Here is a 15,422-nt window from a genome sequence, read left to right on the forward strand (position 1 = left end):
TGGCAGCGGTGGGATTCGAACCCACGCCTCCGAGGAGACTGGAGCCTAAATCCAGCGCCTTAGACCGCTCGGCCACGCTACCTTCGCGTGGGAAACAGCTTCTTCTTGACTTCCTAGAGATGTCAGGAGAGTTGTACCAGTAAGAGCTAGTGCACTTAGGTCTTTTTTTCTTTGATGTTCTATAAGCAATCCGAGGCGCAGATGTGATTAAAAAAACAGGGGATAAACTGGATCGGAAACAAAGAAGGAAAAAAAAAAAGATACTTTCAAGAAATTTCATATTAAATCAATTTATTGGGCGGGAGGGGAGAGGCGGGACGCAAATCGATAAGATGGGAGAAGAGGCTGTATCGCACACAGAGCTGCGCTAGACTGGAGGGAGAAGACAGAGGCGGCAGGCAGCGCCCCAGCACGCCTCCTGCGGCGAGGATGGGACGGGGGAACTGGGAGAATCCCGAAACCCACAGCGAGGCAGCTTCCCGCGCCAACGTCTTCGTCGCTATCCGCGACCGACCAACCGACAGACCGACCACGGGGGTTCGAAATACACGCAGACTCGCTCACAGACACACGCACCCACGCACAGACAAACAGGCGCGCGCAGACAAGCGCACACACAAGCCTACGCGCGGACATGCGCAGACACGCACACGCCTCACGCGCAGACATGCGTAGACACATGCACACAGGCGTATACACCACACACACCAACACGGAGACACCCCGCCTCCAGCTACACCGAGTGGGACAGACCCACTACCGGCACCGACGCAGACACGCACGCATAGGAACTCCAGAAACACCTTACACACCACCCACCACCCAATCTACCATAGACTCTCCTACACACAATCCACACACACACACACACTCCCATCTCTCAGATTGCTGGTCCGTGCTCTCGCAACAGTCGGACCTTGCCCCGCCCCACCCTTTCTCCGAAGTCTTTTCTTTTCCCCACTTGCTCATTATCACCTAGGCGGCGATGGTAGCGGCTGTAGGGCGAGAGCTGGCAGGGCCCAGCAGGTGGCTCTGTGGCGCAATGGATAGCGCATTGGACTTCTAGTGACGAGAGAGCAATTCAAAGGTTGTGGGTTCGAATCCCACCAGAGTCGCTTTGTTTTTTTTTTTTTTCCCCCCTTGGCCTAAACTGACTAGGCGAGTGAAGAACCCAGAGGCCTGTTATAGAATATTCTCTCAGTGCCTCCTGCCTTCTCCGCTCTCCTCCCACCTGTCTTCTCCATCTCCGAGCTTGTCCTTGCAGCTCCATCTCTCTGCTTACTTACCTGCTTTCAACGCCCGGGAGTGAGCACGGGGGAGAGAGAGGGGAAAGGACGCCCAGAGAAAGGGATGCGATCACCACTTTATGGGACGGGAAAGATTCAACCTTGGGGACTCGGAAGGGTTGATGGGGAGAAGGACGGGGAGAAGAGGAACGAGGGAAAAATATATATTTATATAGATACTATATATAAACAAGAATCTCAATACGACCAAAGAACCCATTATCCCTACCTCTCCCCCTCCTGCGCCCTCTCCCCAGACAGCTCGTCTTCCCGCTCCCCGCCGCCTGGGTCCAGAGCCCCTCCCCCGCCCTTCAAAACGGAGTCTTTTCTCTCCCTCTCGCGTCCCACCCTCCCTACCACCTTTCCGAGCCCTTCTACTGCCAGCTCCCCTCTTTGGTTCCCATTCCCCTCCCCCCTCCCCAAAAAGCTCAGGGCCAAGGTCTCCAGAAGGCGGGCGGGGCAGGCGGGGACTTGCCCCCCGGCGGCGCCCCCTCTTGTCTCTGAGGAGGCCGCAGTCCTGTGTGGGGCGCCCGTGCGCCCAGGTTCCTTGGCCAGGTTGTGCTGAGTGTCGGGGACCAGGCGGAGTGGGGGCTGGCGGGGTGCAGGAGAGGGCGGTGGTGAGCAGGGGTAGGCATCGGGCCTGACGGCAGGGCGGCGGGGTCCAGCGTGGGGCGAGGGGGCGGGCAGCGGGGCTCCCCGGAGCCGGGCTCGGGCCGGCTCTGCTTGGGTCGGAGGTAGCTGTGGAGGGTGGAGAGGAGCTGGGCTCGGGCTGCCGGGCTGGCTTCGTGGACGTATGCTGCCAGGCGGAGGAGACACTCGCGGAAACCGGACAGGTAGCAGCTGGTCAGCGCCTCTGAGTCCTGAGTCGGGGATCGGGGGGCACCTGGAGCCAGGGACGGAGGGAGCAAGGGAGAAGGGGAATCAGAGCAGGGAGGTAGCGCGAGCATAGGGGGAAAGACAGGGTTGGGGGACGTGTAGTGACGCGAGAATGGGAGGCACAAGAGGAGCAAAGAGATATGGGATTGGGGAAAACGAGGCCGATGCCAGAACAGAGACGTAGCGGTAGATGATGGAGGCAAATGGGAGGAGGGAGGAGGAGCGTGCAGACGGAGGAGCATGAGGACACATGGAAACAGATGGACGTGCATGTGAACAGAGGGGTGCCCGGAAACCAGAAAATAAGAGAACCCGGGGCACAGAGGCAGGCAGGAGGGGTGGGTAAGATGAGGTTGGAGAGATCGACACAAATGAGTATGGGACAAGGAAATGAGGCATAGAGCGGTAGGGAAGAGGAGACAGAGAGAGGGAGACATAGGATCAAGAAGAAGAAGAAAACAGATGAACAGAGGAGGGCACCAGGAGACCAGAAGATCGATGATGGAGGACGAGATCCAGAGACAGACACACACTTGTGTTATCTTCACGAAATGCACCTTGAGCGGGACATACCACCTTCCCACCCTTGGGTCCTTACTTTCCCCTCTACGTTCTCCTGCCTCCACCCACCCTCAGCTCCCATCCCCGGTTTGCTTTCCTCTTTTCTGCATCTTCCCTCTCTGCCCTCTCCGCCCGCGCAACCCCGGCCCTTCGTGTTGTACCCGTTGTACCCGGGGGCTCGGCCCGGCTCCGGTCCCTCAAGTAGCCTACAGCGAACTCCAGGATCTCAGCCTTTTCCACCTTCGGGTTCCGGAGGTTCTAGAGGCAGTATGGAGCAAGGGGAGAGAGACAAGGAGGGGAAAGAGGGGGGAAAGTGGGAGGGGGAAGGAAAAAACGGGGCCCAGGAACGGGGATTCATTCCACCCGGGTGATCTTCACTGCAGCAGAGCAGAGGGGGGCGGGAGGAGGAGGGAGGGAGAAGGGAGGGAAGGGACGCGCAAAAGGGGCGGGGGACCGGGAGAGGTTCGGAGACTAGGATTCCGAAACAGGATGGGGATCTTAAGGTCCTTGGAGACGGATTTTTCAGGGGCAGGGCTGGAGGAACGTATTAAGTGGATTCCCTGAAGGAAGGACGGGAAAAGAGTAATACCGGGACTGTAGGGCCTAGTAACAGAACTACAGAGCAAACTGGGAATTGGGGGTGGGGAGGGGGACACAAGTGGGGATTCCTTGAGGGACTGAGAGAATGGACTCCTGGGTTCCTAGATCATCTTGAAAGCTGGGGGACCAGACCTTTAGGTCTTTTGAAGCCTCCAGTGTTAAGAATCAAGATCGGACACACGAGACCCTAAAGTCCTCGAGGCCAGGACTAGGAAGGTCCATGAGAATCTTGGGTTTGGGGGGCCGGATGCCTGGGTCCCTAAGGAGTTAGGACCCGAGGACGAGAAGGCGACTTCACTAACCTGATCCCGGGTCCTCTCCAGCAACAGTAGCCTAAGCTCCTCTAGGCTCCGATTGATACGATCCCGGCGCCGCTTTTCCACTAGTGGCTTTAGCATCTGTGGGAGGGAAAAGGGGAGGCCGGACCGAGCCATACCCGAGACTCAATCACAGACCTGCTGCCCCAACTGCCCGCTCCGAAACTCCTCTAGGCCTAGAGGCCCTCCCACTTTTCAAAATAACTAGTCCCAGTATTGTACCTCTAGACTCTCTATGCCCTGTCCACCTGCCTCTCCCAAAGTCTCTCCCATTATGAGTTTAGGACTCAGAAGTTCGTTCCCATTCCCCCACCTCAGTTTTCTGTGCTTTCACCTCACTCTACTTCCTCCCCCTTTCCTTCTCTCTCTTCCCCACCCCCATCTACCTTATTTTTGAACTTCCTTTCTATATTTTCATCTTCATGCTTTAAGCTTCCTCTTTTTTCTTCCCTTTTCTTTCCTTTTTTCCTTTTTCTGTCTCTTCCCGCATCGTCCCCACCCAATCTGTTTCTGATTCTATTTTTTAAAGTTTTTTCCCCCTTCCATCTCTTTCTATTTTTCAACGAGTCTCTCCATCTCCCTGTTCCTCTCTATGCTTTCCTTAAAATGGTGCTATTTTTCTTCCTCTCTCTCCTCTTTTCTTTTACTCTATATGTTTATCAGGCGCAATCACTTGTTCTGTGCACACTTTTTGTCCCTCTATTTTCCTCCTAATTTATTGCCTTTAGCAGGATTCTCCTACCTCTTCTCTATCCTTTTCACCTCTCCTAGGTGTCCTTCTCTTCGATCTTTAATACTTATTCCTAGTTTTTCTTCTTTTATCCAAAGCCCTCTCCTCACATAGGCTTTCTACCACCATCTTTCTCCCTAGCCACCATCCTTTTTTCTCCTCCCTATCTATTCTCTGGCTTTGATTCTTTGACTCATTCTCCCTACACCCCAGTTCTATGGCCTTCTCTTGTATTCTTATCTTATGTTGCCTTTTCTATTTCCCTCAGCAACTTCTTTCCTCTCTTTCTTCTCTGCATCCTTCTTCCTCTTTTCGACCATGACCACCTTGCCTTCTCTTTTGGCCCCTTCTGATCTCTCCCCCCAAACGTTTTCCCAAAGTAGGAAACTTTTCCCTCTGTCTTTCCCTCATTTGTTTTTCTCAAGGTTTGGGTGTCTCCTCTTCTTCCTCCTTCTCTCTCTTACCTTGGTATTATCCCTGTTGTCTGCTCGATCCCTAGTCACCATCTTGAATCTGCACCTTGGAATGTAGCTGGTCAGTACCCACCCAGCCCTTTATATCAAGACCGAGGGTCCCTGGAAATCGCCTCCCTCAGTACCGCCTCCAAGACCCATCCTTCTTCCCCCTCCTCCCCGCCCATTCCACAGCCACCAGGCCAGTTGTGAACAACCAGCACAAGAACCCCCCAGACTAAGGACACGAGGCTATCGGAAACAGGAGGTGTGAAGGAGAGGCAAACGGAGCTGAAAAAGGAAAGGCAGCTTGTTGGGGAATGGTGTTTCCTCAAGAAAATTTGTGAGGGTAGAGTAGGGTTGGAATTAGAAAAATCTTGGTTTCACAAATAGGTATCAGGGTGGAGTTATGATTACAGTGAAGAAATGATATTAGCAAGTGCCATTATTATCTCATCCTTGGTTGGAGTTCAGAGAGAAAACACATCTCAGTCCTGCTATTACTCTTTTCTGTTTAATCTTAGTGGTGCTCAGGGGAGAGGCAGCTTACTGTAGTGGCTAGAGAACTCCAAGACGGTGCCTTCAAGTCCCCTCTTCCATGTAGTCCCACCATCCGCCATCCTCCAAGATCGTACATTATAGAGAAAGTTCTCCTGGTAAAACTACCCTTGAAGTCAGAAACTCCTGCCCATACTGACTATGTGATCCTGAATGGAACAACTGGATTTTGCTCTAATTTGGTATGGGGAAATTCTTAAGTGGAACCTCTCAATATTCATATATAGGCATATTAATATAATTCACAGTATTATTACACTTCACATTTTTATAGCAATAGCATTCCAATAATCCTCTGAAGCAGGCAATTCAAGTATTCTTAAATTGATTTGAAGATGAGAGGAAGGCATATGTAAGCAGTAGATGCCACTTTCCCATGGTCTTCTATCAGTGCCCAGGAATACAAGTAGCCACACTGATCCTGAAACACAAAATGAAAGCTTTTTCCTATGCCCTTCTCCTGATTCCTGTTCAGAAAAAAGTTTACCCTTTCCCAACTTCCCTTCCTTTAATTTTTTCTCTAAATCTTTTGCTTAAAACTCACATTTAATACTGTGTTTTATAGTTTACAGATTAGATGTCTCCAAATTACAGTTTCCCAATCCCATTCCTCAAAAATACTAGTCCCTAGTCTTCCCACTGGCAAGCCAACCTCCTCATTTACATAAAGATTTTCATAGGACAGATATATGTTCTTGGGCCCAGCTGGGTGGATGCAGACCACTTTGGGCATAGGGTTGGAGAAGCAGTGCTTACATCTTTATTTTCTGATAGTATATAGTAGGGGTCCTCAAACTTTTAAAATAGGGGGCCAGTTCACTGTCCCTCAGACTGTTGGAGGGCGGGACTATAGTAAAAACAAAAACTTTGTTTTGTGGGCCTTTAAATAAAGAAACTTCATAACCCTGGGTGAGGGGGGATAAACGTCCTCAGCTGCTGCATCTGGCCCACAGGTCGTAGTTTGAGGACCCCTGGTATATAGTATTCATAGTATCTCATAGTTCCATGAGAGCAGAAACTTATCTAAAACTGAATATGTCTTACCTCCTCTCATGCTTAATAAATGCAGATTGAATTGTATTCCAAACTTTTAAGATATCAGAAGGGGACTGCCTTGCTCTGTCCCCTTTCAATACACATATACCACAAAAGGTAAGGATAGGAATAACAGCAACTAAGGTTGCTATATACCAGACCCTTTACTAAGGACTTTACAATTATTATTTTTCATTCAATCCTCACAACAATCCTGAGAGATAGGTGTTTTTGTTGTTTCCACATTGCAGACATTAAGTGGTAAGGAGGTAAACAGAGATTAAGTGAATTGCCCTAGCATCACATAGCTAGTAAGAAGCCTTGAACTCTGGCTTTCCTGGCTCTGTACCAGGGACTTTGTCCACTGCACCAGATAGGAAGACAAAACCATATATACAGAATGTCAGAACTGTGGGAGATCTGAGAGTTTATCTCATCCAGTGTGATAATTTTATAAACAAAGAAACTGGGGCTCCCCTAAAGACGCAGTGACTTGGCCACATAATTTGTAAGTGGCAAAACCAGAAAGTCAAACCTAAGGTCTTTTAAATGCCAGTTCAACGATCTTTCTTACCTTTATCCAAAAATGATAAAATTTTATTCTCTCATGGAAAAGATAAAAAGAGAAGCAGAGACAAAGATAGACACAAATACAGAAATGTAAGGAGAAAGCTAGTTTTTTCCCACATCCATTCTAGTGCTCTGGTAGACTCCATAGCCTTGTAAATTATGCAAAAAGTATAAATTTGGTCTTTTGAAAACATCCCAGTTAGTATAATCAGAGCGAGGTGGCCTTAGAACTTCAGGATCAGACTCCCCAGTGAGGCCAAATGGAACTGCACAGATGTTGAAAGGGAGCATGGCTGAAGCCTGAGGCCCTCCCCACCCCCACCCCCCTGGGAATTTGGGTCAGGTTTGTGGTTTCCTTTTCACCAGGACCTAGTAGAGGAGAGAAAAGGCTGTTCACAACCAGGTGTGGACCCAACCCCTGGCCATATGGGGTAGCTTTAATGATCCAGAGCAGCCTGGGTTGGGAGCAGGGGGCCAGGAAAGGGATCCTCCCCTCTCTCCCACCACACTTCATCACTTCATTCCCAGAATGAAGCCTCTCTCTCTGCAGGCTAGGTTCCACTTCTGACCTAGCTACTGGGGTCAGGTTCCTCTCAAAAGGGATGGAGTCAAAACTTGCCAGCACTTATCTTCACCTCAATTCTACCCCTAAATTTGATATATTAATAACCCCAAAACTGTATATCCTGTGAATAGTTTACCTTGTACATTTGTTTGCACGTTGTCTCCCCGACTAGATTATACACTGATCAAGTGCAGGACTGTCTTTTGCTTCTTTTTGTCCCCCCAGCACTTAGCACTGTGACTAATTTATAGTAGGTACTTGATAAGTGTTTATTGAACGAATGAATATTCAATGAATGAAACACCTCTCAAACCTTTAGTGCTTTGTCTCCTGGGAAACCTATGTCCTGGACACAGGCCTAGCCTTTGGATCCCCTCCACCCTAGGTGTCTGTCACTGGAGCAACTTTGGAATCATTTATTTATGTAAACAGCAGATAGACACTCCGTTCATTGGTAGGCAACTGACTTCTACCCTAAAAGAGAGCTAGCACTGGTTCCTGTTCTGTATATCATTATTATTATTTTTTTTTAATTAGAAGTGTTTTAGAAACATCTTATTTTTCAATGAAAGCCAGACTTCTCTCAAATCTCCTGGAAAGGGAAAAAAGAATACAAGTTGCTGTAATGGATAGTACACCAAACCTGGAGTCTGGAAATTCTGGTTAAAATTCCACCTCAGACACTTGTGAGCTATGTGACCTTAAGAAAATCATTATACTCATTGAATCTTAAGAGTCCCCATTTGTTAGATGCAGATGGTAGTAGCAACCAAATTTACAGGGTTGTTGAGATAATAAATGTAACCTTAAAGTCCTAAAATAAATATTAAAAATAAAAACCCATCAACTATTATCATTAACCTCTTCCTCAAGTTTTGTCCTTGGCTCTTTTTTTTCTTTCATCTCTTTATTTTCCTTCCTTTTCCTATGCGAATCTCAGTTCTCCACTTTCCCACCTTTTCCCTCCTCAGGTCTAAGAAAATTCCTTGTCCTCTGATCCCCAGCAAGAGGGCAACTAGGTGAGGAAGGGGAGGGGTGAAGCAAGAAGGTAACTAGAAGAGTGGGCATCTGACTGTTGACTGGGGCAGAAAGAGAGGAGCTTTGCTTAGAAAGCTGCAGGCTCTTCATTTTTGCTTTTTTTAAGGGATTTTTCTTCTTAATTTTCTCTCCTCTCTATCTCTTATCTCAACTGTCTCTGCATTTTTGCCTCGGTCCCCATTTCTTCTCTCTGTTCTGGATATTTCTCTGTCTCCCCTCTTTCTCCTTTCTCTGTTTTCTCTCCAGGTATCTATCTCCCAACCTCTCTCTCCCAGGCTCTCAGCCTTTAGCTTTTCTGGGAAGGCTGTTAACATACAGAAGTTATTGACACCTTCCCTACCCCCGCTTTCCAGGCCTCTTTGATCTTGCACGCGCCTGGGCCTCAGGCCCACGGGCCAGATGTAGCAGCCACTTGTGAGAGCACAGCATGCATGCCTGTGGGGAAGAAGGAAAAGTTAGGAGCATTTGCAAGCAGAAACCCCCTGGCCAAAGAGGGTTTCTCTTTGTGTCTCCCTCAGCTTGTTTCTCTTTTTGTCTTCTGTGACTGTTTCTTTTTTTTTTTTTTTTTTTTTTCCCCTATGTGCTTCTCTATTTCACATACACTGCCTTCTGTGCCACTGCTGTTCTCCAAACTCCTCTTTTTCCATGCCATGAGAACAATTTATTTGGGTAATAAGGTGTGAAACAGGAGGTCCTTGACTGAAGGGTGAAGGGAAGAGAGTGGAGAGGGAGGTCACCAAATGGGGGACAAACAAATGGGACAAACTAGTTGGAGAGAAAGGAGAAATAAAATGAGAGAAAGGGAAGGAGACCAATAGAACAAAAATAGAAACAGAAAAATGAAAACTGGGTTAGGCAAGAGGAGCCATAAGGCTTTATTGAGGTTTTCTGGAAAGGAACTCATAGATCAAGGTCACAGAGAACCAAACAAGAGCTGGATCTGGATCCTGACTCCAGAGGAGGTCTAAGTAGCTCCAGGCTCCTGGCTCTGGATTCTGAACATTGGGACTGCTTTTGGTATCCATTTCCCTTTGGTCTCCTTGCAAGGCTAAGATCACAAAAGGTCACTGTCTTGGGGTTGTGGTAGGTAGGGACTGACTAATGGGCTCTCACACCCTGAGAACGCCCATTTACAGTTGGGGATTTCTGTTTCAAAAGGCTTGCATGCAAATCACTCTGGGCATATCCCCAAATTCTCTGGTTCCTAGACACCTGATGAGTGTCTTTGACTACTAGGGGAGAAGGGGGGGAGGCGGTATAGCAGGGGAGGGCTGTGCTCGTGTCCTCCACGCGTAGGGCTCTATGGGTCGGAAACAACACACAGCTGGTCAGGTGTCACTGATTTTCCTCCTCCCTAGCTGTGCAGTAACTTTAATTCCCAGGCCTAGTTGCTCCTCCTGCTTCGGCTCTTCAAAAGAAGAGAGATAAAAGGTTGGGAGGACCTATTTTTCTGTGTCCTTAGAGCCCTGGTTTCTCTTGAAAGTCTTGGGAGCTAGAAGGGTGGAGGTGAGAGGTAGTAGGAGATGGGAACCTATAGATTTTAGTGCCACAGCATTAAATGCTAGAAAATGCGAGTAAGTGCTCCCTGTCACCTGGGAATGATCTCCCTATACCTCTTTCTCTATGGTTTTCCATCTTCTTTCTCTACAATCTCTCCTCTAAACTTTCTGTAGTAGCCCTTTCCCATGGGATATCATAGGACTGAGACGTCTAAAACAGGACTGAGCAAAGAGTTGAAAGAAATGGTCTTATCCACAGGAGCCAGTGGATTGAGATGTGAATAATTCACATCTCTCTATAGCAATTTCATTATCTCTCATACCACACTAAATGAATGGGGATTCTTAAGGGACATGAAGGTGATTTTTCTTGTAGTCAATCAAGCGATGTCAGCTGGTATATGGTTCTATGAAGATATTTTGGGGCACATAAAAATATGATCACAAGGTCAGTAATGAGGGCAGAGATGAATCTAGCAGAGATCTGGCAGTTCTCCCTCCTCCCCCTTAATTTCCTTCCTCCAAATGCAGTCCTATATAATGCTCACTAATAGTGTGGTCACAGTTTTGGACCTGCCTTCCTTGGTTCTCCATCCCATCTCATAGCTAAGGACCTGAAAGTTTAGAGGTAGAGGATGGGAGTTTAGTGTCTGGGTGCCTTAGATGTAAGAACTTGCAGGGGACAGGGAGGAGCTGGGAGAGGAGGGCAAACTCACTGGAACCCAAGGAAGTTCTGAAAATGGGGGAGGGGAACCAGTGCTTAATAGCCATATCCCTTTGAAGAAGGGTTTCCCACTGTCTGAATTAGATCAAAGTCAAGGAGATAGTAACACTGCTGTGGTATAGGAGGTAGGAAATCAGAATCTGGAAGAATGTAAGTAATGATCTGGAACTAGGACAAGGTATTCTTTCGAAACCTTATATTCAAGATGTTTGGCAAAAATGTAGGCCCTAAAAGGACCATTAGACTGAGAGTTAACATCATGATTAATTTCAAAGTTTGCATAGCATTTACAAATATCTTATTTTACTCTCACCAGAATAATGCATTGTAAAGAACTGTTATTTTCTCTATTTTATAAATGAGGAAATTGGGGCAGACTTCCTCTGTTTCTTCATCTATGAGGACTGATTAAATTCAAACTCAGGTCTTCCTAACCAAAGGTCCAGTAACCTATCAACTTCTCCATCTAAGTGACTTAAGATAAAGGTAAATTTTCCAAATTTTCAAAAGAGGGAATAGGATGTTATTTGGAAACTAAAAGTCCTAAAAGTTTGGTGTTGAATTCTGGCAAAATTTTGCAATGTTGTTAAAGTTTACAAGCACATAGCCGTGATAACTAAAAGTTAGCTTCATTAAAAGACAATGTTAGATTAGTTTGCTTTCTTCTTCCCTTCCAAGTTTAATAAAGTGGTAGATCAGGGTTTATCTCTTTTAAAATTATCTATTAATGTTAGCAGCTTGGTTTTTGCCAAGCTCATATATTTGAAAATCTAATTTCTTCTGATGTATGAGTGAAGAATCTTTCTCAACCCTGAAGCTCACAAAGACAAAGCCAGAAATCTTTTTGAAGAATACTACTCCAATTTTGCACTTATCTGGCATGGATGTGATTATAATCAAAGCATTATGAAGGGCATGTCAAGAAGTTGCTAGAATTAATGGAAAATTATAGATAAATCTTGTTATTGGGTTTTTCTTTTTGTATTTTTTTTCAATTGCTCCACTTTACTCATTGGTTATCTACTCACCAGATATCTTGCAGTCCCGTAAATCCCTTCAATCCTTACCACATCACACCTCTTTCTAAATCCTGAACTACAATCAGATCAACCCCAATCATGGAAATGATTTGTCATTTTATCCCCTAAGCATCCAGCTATTACTCCCTGTAAATCTACCTTCATCTCCAAATAGCAATCTCTTTCTATTCTCCTAATTACACTCCTTGAGGTTAGAGATTGTTTTTGATTTTATATTTATATTCCCAGTGTTTAGCACATGGTAAGCACTTAATAAAAATAATTAATTTAGCTCTCTCCTGCTACCTTTAAGGACCAGTTGGAACATTAATAGGTCAGGTTACAATTGAGAAGATTCAGGTTGGATTCCCATTCAAAGAACATATATAGTTATATGCCTCAGGGATCTGTCCTTGGTCCTATGTTGTTCAATAATTTTAATACAAATTTGTGGCAGATATGAAGCTGAAAATAGCTAACACTTTTAATGACAGAATTCATATCCAAAATTATCTTGATAGCCTAATTTAAATTAAATGAAGTCAGACAACTCAGCAGAATTATAAATTATAGGACATTTGCCCATTTGCATCAGTAAAGGGAGTTTCTTCAATGAGAGGTCTCCAAAGAAAATACAAGCCTAGTCCCTCCTCTTTCAAATAGTAAAACTTGGATTCAAAAAATCAGCTACATATAGGAACAGGAGCCATGGAAAAGACTGGGGTGGAAGACTGTGAAAATCTGAGTCAATATTATGCTATAACAGACAAAAAAAGCCAATGCAATTTTATATAGCATCAAGGCATGTCTTCTAGAGCCAAGAAATAATTCCACTTCACACTGCCTTAGGCCATATTTGAATTGTGTTCAATTCTAGGGGCCACATTTTAGGAATGAGAGAAATCAGTATGGCAACACAAGATTTGATTGAAAAGATAATGTTGGGGGAAATGATAGCTGTCTTTAAAAATCTGAAGGGCCTTCATGTGGTAGAAGGCTTAGATTTGTTCAGTTTAACCAAGGAAGAATCATCCATAAATTAGGTAGGTAAAGTTCCTAAAAACTACAGCTGTGATTACAGTATGAAAGGGGCTTTCTTAATCCTTCAAAATATTTCCACTGAAAAACTTCAAGTTGAAGCTGGATAATTACTTTTAAACTTTGTAGAAGGGATTCCTGTTCTCTTCCAGATTGAAGTAGATAGATTTAAAATTCTTCCCAACTCTGATATCTAAAGTTCTGCAAAAGTATGGGTTGAGGAACTAGGAAAACAGTTTTCCCCCCTGTAAAATTAATGAGCAGTATGAAAATAATTATAGCTCTTCTATTTTTGGGGGGAGAATGGAAAAGAGGGAATAAGGGAGTGTTCATCAATTAGGGAATGGCCCAACAAATTATAATATGAATATAAAGGAATATGTACTATTTTGACTTTTTTTTTTTTAAATGAGAAGGGATGGATAAACCTAGGAAGGAACAGATGCAGGTGAAGTGGGGAGAAACAGATCATTACATGCAATTTAAAAAATTGTAAAGACAAACAACTTTGAAAGAATTAAGAACTCTGATCAGTGTAACCATCAACCATGATTCCTGAGGACTGAGGCTGAAACATGTATCCATTTCTTGTGAAAGAGATGATGAATTTAGGGTTCAGAATGAGATATATGTATTTTTGGTCAAGGCCAATTCAGGAATTTGCTGTTTTACTATGCATATTTGTTACAAGGCCCCCCTCCCCCAATTTTTTTTTCTTTGTCCAAGATCACCAAGTTTGGAGAGAGGGAAAACAAAGTTTTGTCAGTTGGAAAAAAAAAATAATTAAAAAACAAAACAAAACACCACACTGGATTTGGATTCAGAAGACCTGGGTTCAAGTCTCTGTTACTTATTACCTGTGTAACTTGGGCAAATCACTGAACCTCGTTCCTCAGTTCTTTCTCTGTGCCAGACTAGATGGTTCTGGTATCCTTTCCAGCTCTAAATGAATGATCCTTCTGACAGAGAGGTAAGGGACTATGGAAGCAAAATATTGCATTTATTTAGTGATTCCATAGGTTGATTTTAATAACTTTTTTTCCCCTTGTTACAAGGGAAGGTTTAATGCTGGGAGGGATAACTAAGAGCTATCTGGAAATGATTGTGATGTAAAAAAACAAAAAGCAACAATAAAGCCATTACTTTTGAAAAGTTGGACTCAATATTCCTTGTGGAAGGTCGAAAAAAAGAAACAGAGACAGTCAGAAAGAGTCTTTTACAAAGGTACATGTACGGATGGATGAGTAGGTGGCCAAAAGAACATTTCTAAAGAACATTTCAGGTGTTTATAAGGAAGCATGACACATAAGTTAAGGGTGCCCATTATTTCGAAAACATGCGAGCACGCTGTGAGCAGGATTCGAACCTGCGCGGGGAAACCCCATTGGATTTCGAGTCCAACGCCTTAACCACTCGGCCATCACAGCTTAACAAGCACTTCCTTTTTCCATCCATACCAACCTATGAATGCAACCTCCTGCCCCTGCCGAACTCCGCTCCCCCCAACTCCCCCCAGCCTACCTTTCTCTTTTAATTTTATTCCTTTGGGTCCGGGGGGGGGGGGGGGGGGGAGATCTTTGCGCAGGCGCCCCAGATTTCCAGCACCTACTTAACTTCCCGTACCTGTGGTCCTCTCCCAACTCATCTTAAATACTTTACAGATGCCTGTGCCTACCCCATTGCATCTGTACCCTCCCGCGCCTCCATCCATCCGAACGTGGTTCCCTGGGCAATCAGGGACCCATAGAGGACGGACACACACACACGAATATAATGCGACGTGACAACGCAGAGATCTGCCTCTAACCCTTCACTTTCCCCACTCCTCATTCAGCCTAGGAGTATCATTCCCATAGGTTTAGTTCCCGAAAACATGAGAAGGGCAGGGTTGGCACAAATGAACTGAACTCACCGATCCGAGCAGGGAGCCCTGCCCATCGGAGTGTGCGCAATCACTGCGGCAGCAATAAACCAGAGACGCCTTTTACCAAGATGCAGCGCGGCTGGGATCCGAACCCAGAGAACTCGTTTCTTAGGTGGTTTCTTAGGTGCATTAGCCGCAACGTAGTTAGGGTGAAAAAAACATTTTGCAAATTGGATGTTTGGGGTTCCTAGAACTTAAAAGTGTTCTGCACATTCACTAGTGTTTTTCGACCGCGACGAGGATAAGCTCCTATGTCTCTGTATTTTTCTCTCTCTCTCACTCACTCTTTAGGGCAGGATCTTTGGTCATCCCAACACACACACACACACACACACACACACACACACACACACGCACGCACGCACCCACTTTTGGGGCAGAATCCAATAATCCTTCCAAAGCCTACCCCATTCCTCTCCATAATTAGCAGGCTTCATCAGTTCTGAGGATGTGGATGATGGTGGTGTCAAGCAAGGGTAATTAGTAGTTTTTCATGTTCTCGTATTCAGAGAAAAAGGTGAAACAGCTTTGAGGTGATTAGTTAATAGACCTAGAAATCTGGGAGCCTTCCCCACCTTACAATAGAGAGCTGCACCCTGGCCTCTGGGGTCTGAAGGAAAGTGTGAAGGA

General features: G+C 45.6%; 1 protein-coding gene and 3 non-coding genes across 5 annotated transcripts; 1 reads left to right on the forward strand and 3 right to left on the reverse strand.

The window, feature by feature from the left end:
• On the reverse strand, window positions 1-82 carry TRNAL-UAG. The gene has a single exon. It is a non-coding gene; the product is annotated as a tRNA-Leu (tRNA).
• A 188-nt stretch (window positions 83-270) lies between these two features.
• HES7 (hes family bHLH transcription factor 7) lies at window positions 271-6,170 on the reverse strand. Of its 2 annotated transcripts, none has more exons than XM_031965471.1 (3): window positions 3,626-6,170; window positions 2,894-2,981; window positions 271-2,169 (listed from the first exon to the last, which is right to left on the reverse strand). In XM_031965471.1, the coding sequence occupies exons 1-3, from the start codon at window positions 3,755-3,757 to the stop codon at window positions 1,715-1,717; spliced, it is 675 nt and encodes a 224-aa protein (XP_031821331.1). In that variant the 5' UTR covers window positions 3,758-6,170; the 3' UTR covers window positions 271-1,714. The 2 variants fall into 2 exon arrangements, with proteins under 2 accessions (XP_031821331.1, XP_031821330.1); XM_031965470.1 differs by having other exon boundaries at window positions 2,885-2,981; window positions 3,626-6,168.
• On the forward strand, window positions 1,029-1,115 carry TRNAR-UCU. Its single transcript is given in 2 exon segments — window positions 1,029-1,065; window positions 1,080-1,115. It is a non-coding gene; the product is annotated as a tRNA-Arg (tRNA).
• An 8,043-nt stretch (window positions 6,171-14,213) lies between the features above and the next one.
• Window positions 14,214-14,295, reverse strand: TRNAS-CGA. Its single transcript has one exon. It is a non-coding gene; the product is annotated as a tRNA-Ser (tRNA).
• Window positions 14,296-15,422: the final 1,127 nt, after the last annotated feature.

This window comes from Sarcophilus harrisii, chromosome 4 (genome assembly GCF_902635505.1).
Source record: "Sarcophilus harrisii chromosome 4, mSarHar1.11, whole genome shotgun sequence".
Taxonomy (NCBI): Eukaryota; Metazoa; Chordata; class Mammalia; order Dasyuromorphia; family Dasyuridae; genus Sarcophilus; species Sarcophilus harrisii.

Coding starts and splice junctions, on each gene's coding strand:
- HES7 (XM_031965470.1), bottom strand. CDS start 3,757: ATGGCTCGGTCCGGCCTCCCCTTTTCCCTCCCACAGATGCTAAAGCCA. Junction 2,982..3,625: donor TGGAGAGGACCCGGGATCAG/GTTAGTGAAGTC, acceptor TACTGCCTCTAG/AACCTCCGGAACCCGAAGGT. Junction 2,170..2,884: donor CGAGCCCCCGGGTACAACGG/GTACAACACGAA, acceptor CCCTGGCTCCAG/GTGCCCCCCGATCCCCGACT.